Source organism: Leopardus geoffroyi, chromosome E3, assembly GCF_018350155.1.
Source record: "Leopardus geoffroyi isolate Oge1 chromosome E3, O.geoffroyi_Oge1_pat1.0, whole genome shotgun sequence".
Classification (NCBI taxonomy): domain Eukaryota; kingdom Metazoa; phylum Chordata; class Mammalia; order Carnivora; family Felidae; genus Leopardus; species Leopardus geoffroyi.
This window is the reverse complement of record NC_059340.1, coordinates 25,970,413-25,990,542: the sequence shown is the minus strand read 5'-3', so window position 1 is coordinate 25,990,542 and position 20,130 is coordinate 25,970,413. Positions and strand designations below refer to the sequence as shown.

Sequence of the window (20,130 nt, the reverse complement as noted above, 5' to 3'; positions counted from 1 at the left end):
TTTGGTTTCTGGTGGTTTTTCTCATATAGCCAGGTTGTATCTTCTGTTCTTGGACTTTTTGCTCTTGTATCCTTATAATTGATTCTCCTTTTGCCTGATTTGATTGGATTGGGTTTCTATTTCTTGCAAACACACTACCTCTGAACTTGAGAGCACTTTGGAAAGTCTTCTCCTGGCAGATAAACAGCCTCCACTCCACCCTACCCTGCCCGTGGCTTGGCCCTGATCTGATCATTTTTCCCTGAGGCCAACTTGGAGGGGCCCTGTGTGTAGCTGCAGGAAAGGGAAGCCTTCTCTGTTTGTGGTATCTTTGTGGAGTGTTTTGTGAGAGCCCATTAGAGGTCTCAAGAAAGGGACTTCACTCATCCCCCAGGTACTGCTGCTATATCCCCATGGCAGGGTCGACACCGTGGGGACTGCTAGGACTTCATAAGCACACCACTATTCAGAGCTAGAGTTGTACTCTGGAGTGACAGCATCTCTGCATCCAAACCAAGAAATCCCTCCAGCATTTGGGTCCCAGGGTAGGTTTTTGCTTAGCCCTAGGCACGTCAAAGCATGTCTATGGCCTGGTGGGGGACAGAGGAGCAATGGGACCCAGTCTTCTCTGGGGTAGAGTCTCCAAAAGTGGACCCTTTACAATTATTCCCATGGTGACTGTTGAGATCATGATGGAAATATATCAGAGGACACGGGTGAAAGCAAGGATCAGTCTGTTCAATTCATCAGCAGTAAGAACAAGGGGTACTTGGGAAGGAACTGTGGGGAAGTGCCTTCTTTACAAACCCATCCCCCTCCTCTTCCCCCCAGTGACACAGCCCATCTTCCCTGGAGTTATAGACATGCTACATTTCTAGTAAAGGCTGGAGCCACAGAGGCATGTAGCAAGTCTGGCCTTGAGATCCTGCTAATAAATGAGGAAGTCAGGCCAGGCCAGGCCAACAGAGCCCCCACTGTGAGAAAAAGAGGAATATAAAGGCACAGAGAGTGTTGAACAAGGAAAAACTCTTCTGTCTCCCAAAATCTAGCCTGTCCTGGAGTGTGTGAACACCAAGACTGTCTATGTGATTCAGAGAGAGAACCAGCGTAGCCAAAAGGTAACCGGAAGCCATCGCCAGAGGGAAGAACACGAGCTTTAAGGCCACATGCCCAGCTGAGGTCTCAGAACAGCCCAGCCAGAAGGACAGGCAAGAGAAGCATGGGCCAGGCCACCAGGAACCCTGAAATGGAAGAGAGATGCCTGTTAAGTGTTGGCTTTGGAGCTCAACAGCCAAAGCAAGCTTTCCTCTCTATCCTCTGCCTTACAAGGACAAGACAAAGTATATTAATACCTGTTCTAGGTTATAGCCCCTGGAAAATGGCAAAGGGGTCATATGGTAGAGGCAAAGCTATCAAATCATCACTTTTTCATATTCCTTTGGGCACATTGGAAGGCATTTTACTTCCATCCTCCTTTTCAGGAAGGTGGGACCATGTGATTGAATCTGGCCAGTGGAATATGGGTAAAAATCATATGTGCTGTTTCTAGGCGTGGTCCTTAAAACCTCCTACATGATTTTATATGTTCTCTCATCCACATCCAGGCACCAGAAGCCAAGACTCCAGCAGAGGACTTGCTGGGGATAGTGGAGTTGCCAGAAGTTACTAGAAGGTAAGAGCCTGAGTTCCTAATGATTGCAAAGCACAGAACTGTATCCCCCCAGTGATCTAGTGGGAAATAAACTATTGTGTAAAGGCACAGTAAGTTGAGGATTGTTACAGCAGCTAACATTACTTACTCTAATACTAAAGAAGTAGAAAGACAACAGAGGTTACAAAGCCTCTGAGGCCTGACTATTTAGCTTAGAATCCTAGCTCTACAACTAATTGTGCAGGCCCAGTTTCTGAGTCTCTCCATGCCTGAGTTCATCTGTATGCACAACAGAAATATCACTAGTAGCTGTTACCTCATGGGATTTTTTAAGGTTAAAATGAGTAAATTCATATCAAGCATTTAGAACAGTGCCTGATACATGGTAAACACCGTATAAGTACTGGTTTTGAAAATTAGACCCTAAGATGTGGGAAGGTTGGGGTCATATCTCCTCTGAAAGTTACCATACACTCAGTGTTAATGAAAGGCATGGATCCTAGATGATAGTTGCCTTATACTGGGGGGCCTGGGAGAGGCATGTGTACCCCTTCCCACCACAAGATTATAACCTCTCCCGATCCCACAAATTTCAAAGTAACTTGCTAATGTCCTAGAAGGGAGGGTGGTGAAGAATATCACAATTTTCAGAAATATTAGTGTATGACAACCAGTTTGCAATTATGAAACAGGCTGAAGTTCAATTAATTCTAAAACATCAGAAATGTTTGTGGGAGATCGCAAACAATGAATGCCATAAGTGCCCTCTTGTGGCAGTCTCATACCGCATAAGATTGATCCCTTCCTCTTCCAGAAGGCTCCAGAACCCATTGCCCACCCTAGAAATTAGTCAGTCTGGCAGACTCTACTGGGAAGCCAGGTTGCTCCAGGCACTGTGCTTACCTGAAGTACTGGAAGAAATGAATGAGACTTGAGGTCTGCTCTCAAGCTGCCTTTAGCCTGAGCTCCAACCCCTCTCTCTGATGAGCACTACTTTTCTGAATGTTGTCTGAATATTAGCATTAAGCAAGCTGTCTTGAGCTTATCTGGAAACTTTTAGACTGTTACCTAGCTGGGTAATTAAGGGTAGAAAGAACTTTTTCATGTCTGGGTTCACCAATATAGGTCATTTGTGTGTTGGGGAAGGGCGGGGCAGTAAAATCTTAATAGCATTGCTTTCCCTTTGGCCCAAAATACATTTCTTGGATTGGTCTCCCTGTTGAACTGCAGTTCATCCACAAAAACCCCATTCAGATGTTGCCACCTGCTGAAATTCTTGCCTGACCTTATCTAATGCAGTTAATTTACTCTTCTTTGTTCTCCTTCTGCACTACTTGTTTGTGATTTATTTGCTTATTGACTGTCTCATTTTTGCAGTTGTTGTTCATTCTGCCTATAGGGCTGTTCCTTTATTATTTATAAACCTGGCTTCTTTTTTTATTTGGTTCAAATATCACCTTCTGTGGACATTTTTTTGTCCATTTACCTATTCTGGTATTTATTTTTCCTTCCTGCCTTATTAATAGAACCATTAAACATTGGTTAGGGACACGGCCACCCAGCATGAAGATTACATTTCCCAGCTTCCTTTGCAACCAGGTGTGACTAAGCAGTGGCCAGTGAAATATAAGTGGAAGTATAAGGTGCCAGCTTCCAGGAATGTTCCTTAACACTCAGTGATTTCTTCTATATTCCCTCCATCCTGCTCACTAGATGATGATTGGAGCTCTGGTTGCCATCTTGGACCATGAGGATGAAGAATGTGGAGGGGTGAGCTGAAAAGAACTTGGATTCTTCATGACCTTGTGGTGCCACTCTGCTAGTCCTGGATTGCTTGCATCTAGACTTCATTTACATGTGAGTAAAATAAACAACTATCTTATTTAAGATGCTGTTACCCATGCTGGTAACTTTCTATCATATCACCCTCTTTTCTTAATTATCTCGCTAACTTTTTATTGCCTTTTCCCACACTGTAATATAAGCTCCATGAGGGCAGGCACCTGGTCTGTCCTGGTCATTATTATATCTTCAGCATGTAAAACAACACCTGGCACATGGTAGGCAGGTACCAGGTATTGTGATACATACTTGCTGTTAAACTACTGGCCCCTGTGCTACACTGCGAGCCAGATATGGGACTGATTCATTTCCATGTCCACAGTTGTCAGCACAGGCTAACTCAATGTGCACCGAATTGAAGAGGGGGGAGAGAGGGTTGGGAGGGAGGGCAGGGAGATAGGAGAAAACGATGTACCTGCAGTGCTGGGGGTTCCATTTGTGACACCAAGAGATGGAGCACCTGGGGACAAGAGCAGAGGTGAAGGTTTCCTCAGTCATGTGCCAGGGACTGTGGCACTGTGGCCGTAGCTGCTCCAAGTTCTTCTGGACCTGCTCACCACAGCCATCGACAGCCCACATTGTTGAGACATCTTTTGTTTAGCAGTTCCCTTTCTAAGCACATTTCATGCATTTGAAACTTAATTCTTCCAGCAGAGGGATTGTATCCCCATTCAACAGATGAGAAGACTGAGGCTCAGTTGCCCAAGGCCAAGTTGACCTTGTTGTAGGTAGCAAAGCTGGGATTTGAACTCTAGTCTATCTGATTCCAAAATGAAAGCTCCTAACCTTCCAACTACGCTGTTGTACCACATGAAGCTTTTCAAGTTGAGGCCTCAGCAAAGAGGCAGGACAGTTCAAGGCAGAGCCTTCTTTACAAGATAGCCTCAGTTTATTCACCTGGAGAATGGAAGTGGTAATAGTGGTTACCTCCTTAAGTTGCTGTGAGCATTCCATGTGACAATGCATATAAATGTTTTGCCTGGTGCCTGCCACGTGTGTTATTATTATTACTGTTGTTGTTGTTATTAACATTACTGTGTCCTAATTTTTTTAGGACAAAAAAAAAATTGCTTTCACTCTTCTAGGTTTTTTGACTCCTCCTTTCCAGGGGTAATAAAAACCATAACAGTACTGCTAACCCATGGGTAGGATGGGTGAAAATTTGTGGAGCATTTGAAAAGCTTCCCCTACATCATGCCCCAGAATATTATAACTGGAATTTTACAAACATAGTCATTCACCAGAAAACAAAGTTGGGTTAGGACTTAGACTTCACCCAAAAGGGGCTGAGGTAAGAGGACCTGGCAGGAGGAAAAAGGGAAAGGACACAGCCTTGTCATCAGTCTGAGCTGGGTACAGTTCTAACTCCCGCTGCTCATGAGCTGAATGATTTGGGGTGAGCCACTTAATCTCTCTGAGCTCTGATTTCTCGCCTATAAAATGGATGCAGTCAGGAGGATGAAGTTAGAATATGGATACTGAGAGCTTAGCCTGGTCTCTAGCACACAGGAGGCCCAGCACAAGTGGCAAGTGCTATTATTATTACCAATGACCTTATGTAAAGATAGATTCACTGGTGGGGGGGGGGGGCTGCAGTGAAGAGGCTAAAAAGGCTCTAGGTTGTTATGATGGTGATGCCAGTTATCTGTGGTTAACTGTCAGCACTTGACCAGCTGGCCTTCCCGCCAGAAGTTGGCCACTTACCTTTCCGAGTGATGGGTCCCAAATCTAGAACCTGGGCTGGGTTAATAGCCACTACTTGGCTACGGAGGTGACTTCTTGAGCAAGACTGTGGGATGGAGAAATCTCATTATACCAACATTTAAAGGCACAGTTGCTATCCAGGCTGCCCCTGCAATGGGCATATCTGGCCCAAGGATGGGACCCCACCCACCCTATGGCCCTAACTCTGAGGCTGTGGTTTTCTTAGTCTAGAGAATCCTCACTGTGATGTCACACAAACCCAAGTTTGAATCTCATCTCCACTCCCTTTAGTTTTCTAATTTGGGACTAATGACTTCACCTCCCTACTACTATTAAATATACCTTCCTGGTTGTGAAGATTAAGATGAGTGTGTCTACAACACAGAGACACATAGAAAGCACTCACCAAATGCCAACTACTAGCAGGCACTGCCAAATCGGGGTTAAAAGCATGGACAATGGAGGTACGTCCCAGCTCTGATGCTTTCTAGCTGTGTTGCCCTTGGGCAAAAGACCTGAAGCTCAGGTTCCTCACTGTACAATGAGGTCAATAAAGAATCTATGTGAAGGGCTGTTATGAGAATTAAATTAGACAAGGCATATGAAAGTTTTAGTGTAATTCCTGACAAGGAGTAAGCACTAAAAAAGTCAATTATGAAATCATTCAAAATATGTCTTGTGCCAAGGAAACCTCATCAACAGGCTCCTTCATCTGTTCTGCTTTCCAGGGACACAATAATTGCCTACACATGGGCTTTTTGGAGGCTGAATGTCCATCCATTCATCCTTCTTTCTTTCTTCTCTTCCTTCTCTCTTCCCCTCCCTCACATCCTTCTTTCCATCCATTCATAAATCCAATAAATCCATACGGAGAGCCTACTAGGTATTAGGCCCCCTGTCAAGCTCTGAATAGTTCACTCTAAAGTGATACTCACCGGCTGGCACTGTTCATTAAGGGAATCGCAGAGATGAATCTCACAATGCAGAAAAACTAGGTCATAATTTCCAGCAAACATGAACATCTGAACTGAGAACCGACTTTCTGAGGACACCCCATTCTCCTCCACATGGATGGTGGAATCACGTTGATTTGGACAGCTGGAGGGTGACAGGGTGAGGGTCTACATTCTAGAGCAATTCAGGGGACCTGAGGCCCTTGGCTGTATCTGTAATCTGTATCCAGTATAAAAACATCATCAAAGAGAATTAAAGAGTTCCCTGTTTCCCCCGTCAATCCTGACATAGACTTTTATTCCTCTGGGTTTCCTCCAAGATGTTTATCCATCAGCGCGTGTGGTTTCAGTTCTGCAGGGTACAGTCTCTGAAGTGAGATAGACTGCTTTCAATTCCAGCTAGACCCACTTTCTAACTAAGTGATCATGAGCAAATGACTTAACCTGTCTGGGCCTCACTTTTCCTATCTGTAGAGCAGAGACAATAATCCATACCCCCTGGGGTTGATGTGAGCATTTAGTGACACAGTCCATGTACACTGCTTAGCACATAGCTAAACTCAATAAGTATTAGCTAGTATGGTTTGAGTCATGATATAGGGTATGCATTTTCCCTTTGCTTTTTCCAGGTAACAATTTCTATGATACTTTGTCCCGTAACACTTGTCATTGGTGTTTTCATGTTGATTAGTCAGTGTTAATACCTATGTAATAGTCCATCATTACTTAATAAGTCCCTATTTTTGAATTATGAACCTATATCCAAAGTTATAAAGGATACTGAACTGAAAAATAATTGGCATTTCTTAACCTTGTCCTATTTTGTATTAATGCTTTAGGCTAAAATTTCAGGAGTGATATTGATATTCCTGGGTCAAAGGGGATGGTCATGATCTGTAACACCAAATTATCTTCCAAAAGACGGAAGCTAATTAACACAACTGTCAGGTAGGTTCAAAGTGATCACTTTCCCCCCAAATCTTATTCAGGCCAAAAGATAACCCAGAGTTGCTCATCACCTGTTTCTGATAATGAAATATTTTACAGGGTCATTCTTGTCTTTGGTGGGTGTGGCATAGCAGTTCCTCAACAACAGGTTAAACCAGGAGGTGTCCCCTCTCTCCAAGATGGCACCCACATAGAGCATAGATTCAACAGCCAGCACAACTGCAGCCCCTTCGTAAGGAGATGTGTAGTTCGGGTCTTGGAACAGGGCCATCCTGACAGTGAACTCTCCTGCCCCGTCCACACTGACGTTCAGAGAACTGAGAAAAGGAAAGCCATGAGAGTTTCCGTCAGTGAGAACAAGATAAATCTAGCCCTGCACTTGCTTGAGGCTACGAAGGCAAAGGCACATCTCTGATCCCTAAAGGAACTATTCAATCACCCACTTAAGTTGAGCATTGAGTATCCCCTAGGCACTAAACTTGGTAAGTACATGAGTGTGTCTCCAGGATCTCCACCATTTCTCCCCACCTCACAGATCATTCATATTTCCTTCACTCAGAGAGTAACTGCAAGTTTACACCTCTGTCTTCCCCACTGTACAATGGGACAAGACCTGTGGATTCACCATTTTTAGCAGCAGATTTCCTGTCTCCACCCCACAGTCACCAGTGAAACATCCATTTTAAAATAGAAACGACTTTAATTTTAATTTCTTATGAAACTTGGGGCCCCAACACAATACAGTCTGAAAACCTTGAACTAAAAAATCTCTAGTCCTAATCCTGCTCCTCTGTGAGCCCAGGAGGCAATGAGGGGATAGGAAGGGCACCCTGGAGTTCTGACACCCTCAGAAAGTCCCCCATCAAGTCTAGAAATGCTGAGGAATCCATTCTGCAGGGCACCATTCCGGGCATAGTGAGACAGCAGTGACACAACAGATGAAAGCCTCTTCCCAAATGGACCCCCACCCAAATTGCTATTTGGTTCTCTTTCTAGTGAATTTGATGTGCTTATCCAATCAAAGCTGATCCTGGCTTAGATCCCACATCTGCAGGGAAGCCTTCCTGCTCCCACCATCCCCAACCCACCAAAGCTAGGTCAGGGGCCCTTGCTCCCTGAGCCCTCAGTGCCCTTTGCTTCTCCCACATTGCATTCATGTCACTTGTGAGTAATGATTGATATAATTAGTTGCTTAATTCCTTTCTTCCCCAAGATTAATGAAACCATGGTGTTCTTTTTGTTCCTTAGCATATTTAATTAACATTATTCCATGTTGCTACATTATTTAATGATAATAATCTTTAATAGGCACAAAATATTCTACTTCTGCCTTGTGCGTGCTGAACATTAATCTATGATCAGCAAATATCTGCAGAATGAATGATGGTAAGAGTGAGAACTCCTGAAGGAGGTAGGCGGCATCCTAAGGACATCATAAACTGTGCTTGAAGTGAATATGATCAATGTCAGGGTTATGGGTCAAAGAGTGAGGGTCAGTGCCTTACCTTACAATGGGATGCAGGGCAGTTTGGAGGCTGACTTTCATGTCCAGTGGGTAGGCACACTGGAAATTGATGTTGAGGATGGTGTCTCTGATGATGAAAGCATTGACCAAGGAGAAGGTGTTTTTGTAGATGGCATGGGTTCCATTTCTCTTTGACATAAAAACAAGACCACATATATGCTTATGTGTATGTAGATGTATCTGGAACTCACACCTGCCTGACTGCAAGGTTGATGCTCTCGATCACACTGCCACCCTACCTTCTGATTGCAAGGAAGCACAGGGGCCTCTTGCCCCAGTGGCTATGACACTTTATGGGAAAGGGTGTGAGGATCCCAGATCAAGAACTGGAATAGTAGTTTTTGGCCCATGGGGAGAATCAGCAACCACCATGCTTGCTCCCATGTTGACCCCTCCCACATCACCCCTGATTAGAGTAATCATAATTGTAGCTTACATTTATTGAGCTCAATCAGCAAACATGTTCTAAACTATTCATGTGAACGAACATGTTCACGAATGTGTAATCTCGCCTTCGACCAGAGGCCCAGAGAGGCTAAGTGACTTGACCAAGGTCTTACAACTACTGAGCTGGGCTTCACAGCCCAGCTGCCACCCTCTGGCAGCCGTGGTATAAACACCACTCACCTCCAAGATGTTTCCGCAGGCCCTAGCCTGGGTAGGGCTGGTCACAGACATCCAGTTTCTGTCCTGTCTTTGCATGGTACTGCTGCAGTTCCCGTCACGCAGGTAGGCAATGACCTTGTCCCCAAAACCTAGGCCTCCCAGCAGACACTTGTCCAGTGACACCTTGATCTCCTTGGCCCCACAGTCCAGCTTAGGCTGCAAACTGTGAACATCTGGAAAGTTGAGAAGAGGATTGGTGGAGTGGACAGGGCTCTGGAAGCAATGGGCAGAGCCCACATTCTCTGCCCTTTGGAAAAGCCCCCATATCCACCAGGGAGTAGAGGGTAGACTAGTAGGTACTTGGGACCAAGGTGGGATTCACACCCAGGCTTGTGGCAGATGAGGTTGGCAAGCCCCTGGCCCAAGATTTCTAAGCATTCTATGTGCAGGTGTGGGGAGAGCTTTCATATCTCAGGGATCAGGAATCGGGGTTTCTGGGGATTGGGGTCTTTGGGGAAGCAAGACTATCCTGCCTTTCAGACTAGAATCAAAACTAGACACACACTACTCTGATTGCCTGGCTTTGTGAAGCCAGTACATCTGACAGGTTCACAGCCACTGTATTTCGTTCATTTGTTCATTCACTCATTCATTCCATTCATTCATTCATTCATTCATTCATTCAACATTTATTCAACAAATACTGCTTGAGCATTTACTGTCTGCACCGTTATAGGTACTGGGGACACAGTGTTTGTCAAAACTGACAAAATCCCCACGCTTATTTAGAGAGCTAACATTCTCATAGGGGAGATGGATAGTAAATTAAGAGAAATACCATTTCTATTATATTTATGAATGCATTGATTCAAATACATTTACTAACCACTTTCTCCATGTGGGTGGCACATTCAACACAAAAATAAACATGGACACAGCTCGAGAGGATTCCTTGGTCTTACCTAAGAACCAACATGTCAATAGCTTATTATAATGCAATATGGGGAAAGTACTAACTGAAGTGTGTGCTAGGTGCAGAGGGAGCACACAAGAAGGTATATCTGAGTCTTTCCGTTAAGTCAGGGAAAGATTCACAGAGGGCTGAAACTTAGTAGAGAGTAGGAGCTTTGCAGGTGTATAAGGCAAGTGAGGGCACCACGGCAGAGGTGATGGGAGAGGATGGTGTGTTTACAGACATGCGGAGCTCAGAGGTACAGGAACTTAGAATGGTTGGGGGTGGAGTGCAAGAGATGGAGAAGTAAGCAAAAAAGCCAAATCACAAAGGGGTTATTCCTGGAAGCGAAGGGACTTGCTAAGTAGCCACCATTGAAGACTCGAGGGCAGGCCACCTGCTCACCCAGTCACCTGACAGGACCTGCCAAGGATGCGCTAGGAGTCTCCAGGTACAGGGAGGGCGTCCTTGAAGCCCAACATCTGATTCTGATTCTGTGATGGCCCACATCCCAGGAAACAGCTCTGACCCTCTGGGGGCTCGTCTACCCAATGAGCAGAAAGAGACTTCATGGAGAGCAGGGTTGTTTCCTTCCAGTTTCCTGCCCCTCATCCCTACCCCGCTTCTGCTAGGCACACTCACGCACCACCTGATCCACACTCCAGCCCAGTTTTCCAAACATATGCTTGTGCTTTCCCCTCTGTCTATAACACTTTCTCTTCCACAGAGAAATTGGAAGTGTGCTGGGAGTGTGCTCAGAGGAAGGCATGCTTGTGGCAAGGGCAAGAGTCTAAGGCCCTCATTAGAATCCTAGGAGGGAAGGAAATAATGGGAAGCTCATCCACCCCCATCCAGGGTTTAGGGCTTGTTTATGGCATTTTTTCTCATGGGTCATCTGCCTCTGCTTGCTTACCTCCTGGGACAAGAACCTCATCACCTGACAAGCCTGCCCATTTGGACTGCTCTGATTTAATGTTCACAATTGCCCTGTATGGTGGCTATTTTTACTATTCTCTTATTCCTCTTTTACAGATGATGACATTAAGGCTCAGAAAGTATAGATGCCTTGTCCCAGGCCCCAGAGAGCTACTAAGTCACAAATCCAGGACTAGCAAAAGAGTCTGCCCTTGTTTCTCACATGCAGATATTTGAATACAGGTTCCACACTAGCAGGGTGCTTGTCCGTAGTACCTTTCACTCTGTGGGTCAAGCTGGCCCATGCCAGAGCTGCTTTCTGAGACCATGGTCCGAAGACTGATCTGGCAATTTGTTGCGTCCCTGCTCTCCCATCCTTGCAAATGGCTTTGAGAACTTTCATTCCCTGATCTCAGTTCCATCCCCACTGACTCTGGTCTATACCTTGTCCTGACCCTCTGAGGCTCCCTCCCTGCTGCCTCACTCAACCTCCACCGGTGGCACTGTTCCCACATCCCAGCCCCACCAAGCCACTTACCAGAGCTGTTGAGGTCCTGTCTGCACAAACAGTCCCATGTGCCGTTGAGAAAGCGGCACTCCTCCTCCGGGCGGCAGGCCTTCTCACACTTGGCCTTTGCAGTGGAGGGGTCTAGGGGGTGAGGCACAGAGGAAGAGGATCAGAATGCAGAGCAGGGCCATCTGAGGCTATCAAGGCCAACTTTGTCATTCTACCAGTGCACAGAAGTCACACCCAAGGATGTGCAATATATAGTGGAAGGGTCAAGCCTCAAACTTGGATTTTCTGACCCCCAATCCAGTGAAATGAGAACCCAGAGGCTGCCGTCCTAATGCTTACTGCGTGGCAGACACTGTTCAAGTATTTTCCACACATGAGCTAATTCAATTCTCATGGTAACTGTTTGACTAAGTAGCACAGTGGTTAGGCATATAGATCACAGAACGAGAGTGTTTGGATTCAAATTTCAGCTCTATCATGTTTCTTCTCTGTGACATTGGGAAAGCTGCTTAATGCCCCAGACCTCTCATCTGGTATAGTTATACAGTATCTCTATCTCGTGAGACTGGTGTGAGGATTAAATGAGTTAGTAGTCTAAAGGGCTTTGGGTAGGAGCAGAAACACTATACACTGGCTGTTACTTTTGCCATTATCCATTTTTTCAGATCAGAAAACCCAAGTTCAGAAAGATAAATTGAACTGCCCAAATGGAATCTAAATCTGAGTGAGCCTGAGTTCTTCATATTATGCTACACATATGGTATATCAGGGGTATTTCACCCTCCAATCTGAATTTCTGGCCGTACTTGAAATGTTGGAAGGCTGGCAACCTTGGGTGACATCCCCACTGGGCGGTAACTGGCAGGAGTTGAATCCAGGCTGCTCTGCTTAGTCTCCTGGCCTGCTCCACTCACTCTGCTGAGGCCTGGCAAGTCACCCGGTAGCTGGTGGCCCCGCCCCACAGCTGCCCCCATCTCTCTGCGGCTCACCTGTGCAGTATCTCACATTACACTTGGGGGTGCCCTCCAGCTGGTATACGTGGAACTCGCCCGGACAGGCCTTCACCAGCACCTGGGTCTTCCAGAGACAGCAGTTGCCGCTCCAGTGGGCACAAGCGGTGCGGGTGACAATGCCCTCCCCAAGCGTGGGGTGGGTCCCATTCAGCCACATAGGAGCATCTGTCTGGCAGCGGTATATTGGGACACAGGTCTCTGGCATCCTTACTCCTCCATCTCCCACAAAGCGGTACCAGCCATGCTTGTCCCTGTCACACACCCGGCCTTCTCTCGTGTTCTCTGTGCTTCGGGAGGGTTCGTCCAGGCGGGTGTAATTCTGGCAGGGGTCATAGGAACTACTGTTGGTGAAGTATCTGTCACCTGGAAAGCAACAGTGTGCTTGGGTTTACTGAGCATCCTCAGAGCCCACAGGATTTTTATCCCCCTCACCTCCCCCCAACACACTCTGTTTTCAATATGCTTAAGGACCCTAATGAGGACATGAGGCACACAACCCATTCATTAAACATTAGCCTTCATCACCTTGGAGTCAGAATAATAATAAGGACTTTATATGGTATTTTATAGGCATTAAGAACACTAAGGTCTCCACCCTGCACAGTTCCAAGGGGCATCCTTCACATTGAGCGTGGTGCCCTCCCCCAGGCTCTAGAGTTGTGCAGTGCTCCCCTGTGCAACCATATACTATGGTCCTGTCTATGTATTATAAATGCAATACAGGCTGATTGGAAAAAACTTCAAATGTCATTGAATAAAGTAGTAGTGAAAGTTGTCACAAGTCCATTCCATCCCCAGAAATATCCATAAATTTATTGTATAGTCTTCAGACTCTTTCTATGCATATGTTTAAACTATAGGGTTTTTTTAATGGGTTTAATGCTGGACAGCTTTAAAAAAATTTTTTTTAATGTTTATTTATTTTTCAGAGAGAGACAGAGTGTGAGCAGTGGAGGGGCACAGAGAGAGGGAGACACAGAATCTGAAGCAGGCTCCAGGCTCTGAGCCGTCAGCACCCAGCCCAATGCGAGGCTCGAACCCACAAACTGAGATCATGACCTGAGCTGAAGTTGGATACCTAACCGACTGAGCCACGCAGGTACCCCTTTTTTTTTACACTTACATTTTTATTTAATATATCATAGACATTTTCCCATTATCAGTAGATACAGATCTAACACAAGGTTTTTCAACCTTGGCACTACTGATATTTGAGGATGGATAATTCTGTGTTGGGGCAGGTGGGGGTGGGGGCATCCTGTGCATTATAGGATGTTCAGCAGCTTCCCTGGGCTCTTCTCACTAGCTTTCAGTAGCTCCTTCCTCCTGGAAGTTGTCTCTAGATATTGCTTAAATCACCCCCAATGGAGAACCACTGCTCTAACATGACCCTTTCTGATTTTGCTGATCTGTTTTTAGCAGATTCAGAAACTATGATGTGTGAAGAGGCTGAGAAGTGAAGGGGTGGGCTGGTCATTCTGAGTTTAAATAAGCTCCACACCTGCTGGCTGGATGACCTTGACAGGTGGTTCAACTCCCCTGAGACAAATCTGCAAAACAACACCTGTAGCTAGTGGATCCCAAACTCCCTCCATTCTCATGCCTTGAGTCATGGTGTTTGCCACATCTGTGTCCCCCTGTCCAATTATCTACTTAATATCTTTCTTTCAATGTTTCTCTTTATAAAGTTGTTTCATCCTAAGGAATAATATCTGTGATGCCATAGGTATGTTGTACTAGTTACAGATTTTTTTTTTTAATTTTTTTTTTTAACGTTTATTTATTTTTGAGACAGAGAGAGACAGAGCATGAACGGGGGAGGGTCAGAGAGAGAGGGAGACACAGAATCTGAAACAGGCTCCAGGCTCTGAGCTGTCAGCACAGAGCCCGACGCGGGGCTCGAACTCATGGACCATGAGATCATGACCTGAGCCGAAGTCGGACGCCCAACCGACCAAGCCACCCAGGCGCCCCTAGTTACAGATTTTTAATACACATGAAAAAATATACATAGCCATCAAAAGAATTTTTAAGAGTTTGCCATGCACTACTGTAGTCTTCCTGGAATGTGTCCCCTGTTTTGAGGAAATAAAACCCTAAAGCATTGCTAGAGGATTAAATGAGGTAATAAGTGTAAAATGCCAAACACAGCACCTGAGTCCTAAGAGGAGTTGAGGCTGGTTCTCTCCTCCAGTTCTGATTTACTGAACGGTGTGAGAGCCTGAATTATGGACTAAGAACACACGCAGGATTGCACTCTTGTAATACACGGTAGAGGGAGTTTTTAGAAAAAAAGATTTTCAAGCCTTGCTTATGTATGTGCTTGTTTTAAGGAAATAAGTCACTGCACTTGCTGTTCTTGGATTATTTCCCTCCCACACGATGTGTTTTCCCAAGGGACACCATGAGCTGAGTCTCTCCTCTCCCCTCCCCACAGCCCCCTCCACAGTTGATACAGGCAGAGATTTCACCCTGGTGTTGAGCCTGAGGACATTTCCTACAACCATCTAAGGTGCCCAATCCACAGATCTTTGAATGGACCCCAAGAAATCACTACCTGCAATCCTTTCTTTCTACAGATGAGCAAACATACAGAGGAAGGAGAAGGTACTTGCCAAAGCAAGGGCACAGAGTGACTGGGCGATTCATGTCCCCATGAATCTGCTATCTGAGCTCCACATATCTGGGCATAGGAAGTTATATTAACTGGCTCCATGGTCCTCACAGTGGGGATTTCTGATTTGAGTCTTTGAGAGATTATGGCTGCATTCTGGTTTCTCTCATCTTGTTCCCCTTGACTTCTAGCTGCTGAGTCTTTGCTTTAGACATGTCCCTGTTCTCCTCACTGACCCTGAACTGCCTTCTCTGCACTCCCCCTCTCCCCAGGTTTGGTGGGCCATCTGAGATGCCAGATGAACAGAGAACATACCTTGCTGTTCTGTAGATGCCAGAGTCAGAATGCAGGAGGCCAAGGCCAGCCACAAGACATAAGAGCCCACCATCATTTCCATAAGCTGAGATGTGTAGGTTACTCAGCAACATGCAGACTCTCCATGCAGCTAGGGGGAGGGAAAGACCCAGATACAATCAGGGTGACAGAAGTCATTCCTCTGGGTATAAGGGTTAGAAAGAAATTCACATCAGTTCAGCACCATGGCTTGTATTCAGCCCCTTGCATACCTTAGCTCATTTAAGGCTCTGAACCACCATCCAGGGAAGGTACTATTATTGTTCCCTTTTATGGATGAAGAGGGAGATGGGACTCAGAACATATTTATCACAGAAATATTTACTGAGCTCCTCCTGCATGCAGGCACTGTGCTGGAAATTAAATAGCTTGTTTAAGACCACAGGCCCACGTTCTCAGAAACGGACCTATGACTTCCTTCATGAAGGACTGTGTTGTTTTAAAGCAGGCATGACTTGCAGAAAGGAGGTGGGGGTAATGAGAGTAGGTGGCTTGTCAAAGGGATGAGGTCGGCATCAAGAGAACCAAAGGCAAGCTTAGAGGTGGCCTGTGCTGTAGGACGTCCTAGAATGCCCCAGGTTGGTTCTTGCTCAGGTACAGGTAGAGACTCTGGAAGACTGGATGGAGGAGAAAGTTACAGTGCTGTGAGTATCTACAGACAAAAGTAGCAGCTGCTTTCTTAGTTCTGTGTATCACATGCCGTGCTAAGAGACTCCTGAAGCACCCTATATATGTGTAGGTTTCTGTGAGTGTGGGACCATGTCAGACTGAGCCCCACATAGCTTGCTCCTAGCACAGTGTCTGACACACAAGGGGGCTCACTAAAGGTCTGAGCAGTAAATGAAAAAGTAAATGGGGGGTAGGGAGGGCAGAAACAAAGAGCTATGAAGAGCCTGCCAACATTCAAATTAGCAACATTCCCTTTTCTGGAAAACTTTGCTCGGATGGACAAATTTCTGATGACTTCTTAAAGCCTCTGGAAGACTCAGGTTGAAGCTAGAGATCTGTTTCTGGAAGGGATATCATGAATATGTTAGAGAGCACGCAGGTCTGGCAGTTCTTAGGGATGAGATCCCAAGTAGGGGCCTACGTTCCTGGAGGACAGGCAGGGTGAGGAGGCAGGAGGCATCTGTAGACCTGGAGTAGCCAGCAGGTAGCTGGAATTGTGGTTGAGTTGGACACAGAGTGATATCTGGAATACTTGATAGGGCCAGGATCCAAAGTCCTTGCTGTTTCTGAAAGTTGCTAGAAATAAACAACCCTAGCACATCCAGTGGGTCAGAGATGATAGGGGAGTGCCTACCAAATCAGGAGAAAGCCTGCTGGGTCTTGAAGTAGGACTTACCTTGGGGTAAGAACACAGGGTGGCCCTCGTCTGTCCAGCTCTGGGAAAGCCTACTGTGGACCATCCTTTTATTGTATTTCCCCACCCACGTGGCTATCTGTGATTGGTGCTGAGGTAGGACTGGAGTTAATCTCCCAGGTATACATTGATCTTGTTGGGTGTATGTAGGTAAGATAAGTGATTTACCACAGAAAATAGTGGAAGAAGCGTATGCGCTCCCCAACCCCCCAAATAAACCAATGAAGCTGGTGCCATATTTATTACCAGAAACCAAACACTAATCAAAAGGGAGCTTAATACCCAAAGGGAAGTGAGAGTAACCAAACAGCACTTGTTTGCACAATGGATTTCCAATTGTACCTTGTGTTCTTAGCTAATCACCTTAGAACAACTTCTGCTTCTGTCTGGATGCCATTCCACTCAGGGCCAGTTAGAGCAAGGGAATAAATAAGGAAGTGGGGAATGGGTGTTTCCTATTTTTGGCCCATAGACTTTATACACTTTTAGATACTCAGTGTTGAAGAGTCTGGGAAGGGCCAATTTGGGGATGGTGAATTACGGAATATCAAAGGACAGACAAGGCCCCAAGGCGAAATAAGTGTCAGAATCACCTCTTCTCCAATCCCTTCTGATATGTGGGCTACGCTAGAGATTGGAAGGTATGGAAGGGAGAGGAAGCCATAGATCTTGGACTTTGAAGCATTAGGCTTGGACCCGGCTTTTGTGGCATGGTATTGTGGCATTAATAAGGGAGTCAAGGGGTGCCTGGGTGACTCAGTCAGTTAAGCGTCTGACTTTAGCTCATGTCATTATCTCACAGTCTGTGAGTTTGAGCCCTGCTTCAGCCCTGATGTCTGGAGCCTGCTTCAGATTCTGTGTCTTCCTCTCTCTCTGCCCCTCCCCTGCTCATGCTTTGTCTCTCTCTGTCTCAAAAATAAATAAAAACATTAAAAAAATTTTTTTAAATAAGGGAGTCAAAGCTTTTGCAGAACAAATGGTCACTGCCTCTTCTGTGTTTCTCTGGGACTCTTTAAGGAGCCAAGGCTATTGGGGGCAGGGAGTACAGACATCCTGGCATTGGTAGCATCTTCCAGTAAAACCCCAACCTGGGCAAAGAAAGGTGCTATAAGCCACCTTCTCTACTCCTCTTGCATTTGGAGAAAAATCCCCTAAATATGGAACTTACAACCACCACAAATGCAGAGTTCCAAAATTCATCTGGGCCCACAAAACAGTCATTTACTCCATCCCTCTTCTGACCCCTCCATTCCAATCATAACTGTCTCTCTACCCAGCTCCTGCCAGACCTCTCTCCTTGGGCTGAGGTGCTTGAGGCACTTTCACCTCAGCAGGCTCAAATCTGAACTCATCCATCACTCAGATCTCTCCATTTTCATTGCATTGCCTGTCTTATTTTTTTTAAGTTTGTGTGTTTGTTTAATTTATTTATTTTGAAAGAGAGAGAGAGAGAGAGAGAGAGAGAGAGAGAGAGCAAGCAGGGGGTGGGCAGAGAAAGAGGGAGAGAGAGTATCCCAAGCAGGCTCTATGCTGTCAGCACAGAGCCGGATGCAGGGCTTGAACCCATGAACTTTGAGATCGTGACCTGAGCTGAAACCAAGAATCTGACACTTAACCACCTGGGCCACCCAGGTGCCCCCATTGTCTGTCTTAATCAGTGACACTATTATGCATCTGGTCACCCAAGCTGGAGACCTGCCTGGCTCCTTCCTTTCTCCCTCAGGCTCACATTTCTGGTAATTACCACAACTTGTCATTCACTTTTCAAATATTTCTTGAATCGGTCTTTCCTTCTTCAGCCCCGTTTCACCAACCCTGCTTCAGGCCAACATCATCTGATAAGGGTTATTTTAATAGCTGCCTAGTGGGTCTCCCTGCTTTCTTTCTTGCCTCCTTTGATTCTGTTACCTTCCATGCGGCCAAATGCCATAGTATCACATCTTGGCATTTTCCCCCACTCCTATAACTTCCTGCTTCCTGGGATCTGACAGCTGGCCACAGCTCCTACCTCGTCTACAGTTTCCTCTCCACACATTCTATGCTTCAGCCAATCTGTGGCTCTTTGAGCTCTTATCTACCTCCAGCCCTTTGCATATGCTATTCCCTCTGCCTAGATCATACTGTTCCCATACTGTTCTTACTACATATTTAAGTCCACCTTCACCAGGAAGACTCCTGAACACCACAGGCTTGCCAGTGTTTCTCTTCTCTGCCCCTGTGCCTGTCTGGGATGATTCCAGTTCCATTTAATTATCTGCTAACTTATTTGTCTCCCTTGAAGGCTTTAAGATCTTTGTGGACAGGGATCCTGTCTTTGCAGTTGTAACCAGCACCTTGTAAGTACTTGTTGGGTAAACAAATGGAAAAAAAAATCACAACATGCATGCTTCAGAGCCTCTCCTGCAAATCATGCCTCAAAATTTATGGCTGTTCAACTCTTAGTGAAACCTTGTTGAGAAGACACAAAATCGAGCCTTTGCACTTGCCTGTAATGTTCTTCCTCAGATATCCCCCTAGTTCATTCTCTTGTCTCGGCTTCTGCTTATCAGAGAGACTTTCCCTGACCATCCTATATAAAATAACACCCCCATAGCTCTATTCTCTTTTCCTTGTTTTTTACACCAAAGTGCATGTCACTGGCATTTCATGTAGTTATTGTTTAATTGTATCCCCCTTTTAAACTTAAGCTCTTTACCAGCAAGGACTCTGTTTTGATTACTTGCTATTACTGTGGTGCCTATAAAAGTGCCTAGCATTTAATTTATGCTTAAAGTATCTATTGAATGTTGCAGTTGAATACCTAACTGATTAAAAAAAACCATAAAGTAAGGGCACCCGGGTGACTTAGTTGATTAGGCATCTGACTCTTGATATTGGCTCAGGTAATGGTCTTGTGGTCCTGGGATTGAGCCCTGCATCGGGCTCCACACTATGTGGAACCTGCTTGGGATTCTCTTTCTGCCCCTCCCCTGCTCATGCTATGCCCTCTTGTTCTTTGTCTCTCAAAATAAATAAACAGAAGTCTGCTCCTTCATTGTTAAAAAAAACAAACAACAGCAAAGTAAAGAAAAAGAAAAGAAAGGAAAAGAAAAAAGGAGCAGAGGGACGAAAGGATTAATTCTGATGTGTTTTCTTTTCCCTGGCTCTTGCCTTTGGCATTTTTATTTTTCTTCATGTTTGGTTGTACCTGAGTC

The 20,130-nt window shown here is 45.5% G+C and overlaps 2 protein-coding genes across 5 annotated transcripts in view; one reads left to right on the top strand and one right to left on the bottom strand.

Moving 5' to 3' along the window:
• Positions 1-696: 696 nt before the first annotated feature.
• Positions 697-16,967, bottom strand: GP2 (glycoprotein 2). Its single transcript, XM_045459866.1, has 11 exons — positions 16,919-16,967; positions 15,535-15,664; positions 12,582-12,968; positions 11,614-11,724; positions 9,230-9,441; positions 8,583-8,731; positions 7,149-7,394; positions 6,112-6,274; positions 5,177-5,261; positions 3,888-3,932; positions 697-1,220 (listed from the first exon to the last, which is right to left on the bottom strand). The coding sequence occupies exons 2-11, from the start codon at positions 15,614-15,616 to the stop codon at positions 1,162-1,164; spliced, it is 1,539 nt and encodes a 512-aa protein (XP_045315822.1). The 5' UTR covers positions 15,617-15,664; positions 16,919-16,967; the 3' UTR covers positions 697-1,161.
• Positions 1,259-20,130, top strand: part of LOC123588721 (acyl-coenzyme A synthetase ACSM5, mitochondrial) — a 111,956-nt gene continuing 93,084 nt past the window's right edge. Inside the window, exons 1-2 of one of the 4 annotated variants that reach the window (XM_045459859.1) lie at positions 1,263-1,651; positions 3,344-3,487. In XM_045459859.1, coding sequence (XP_045315815.1) covers positions 3,428-3,487 — 60 coding nt within the window. In that variant the 5' untranslated portion in view covers positions 1,263-1,651; positions 3,344-3,427. Of the gene's footprint in view, positions 3,488-20,130 lie in introns of all 4 variants that reach the window. The other 3 variants (XM_045459861.1, XM_045459862.1, XM_045459858.1) reach the window with 3 other exon arrangements.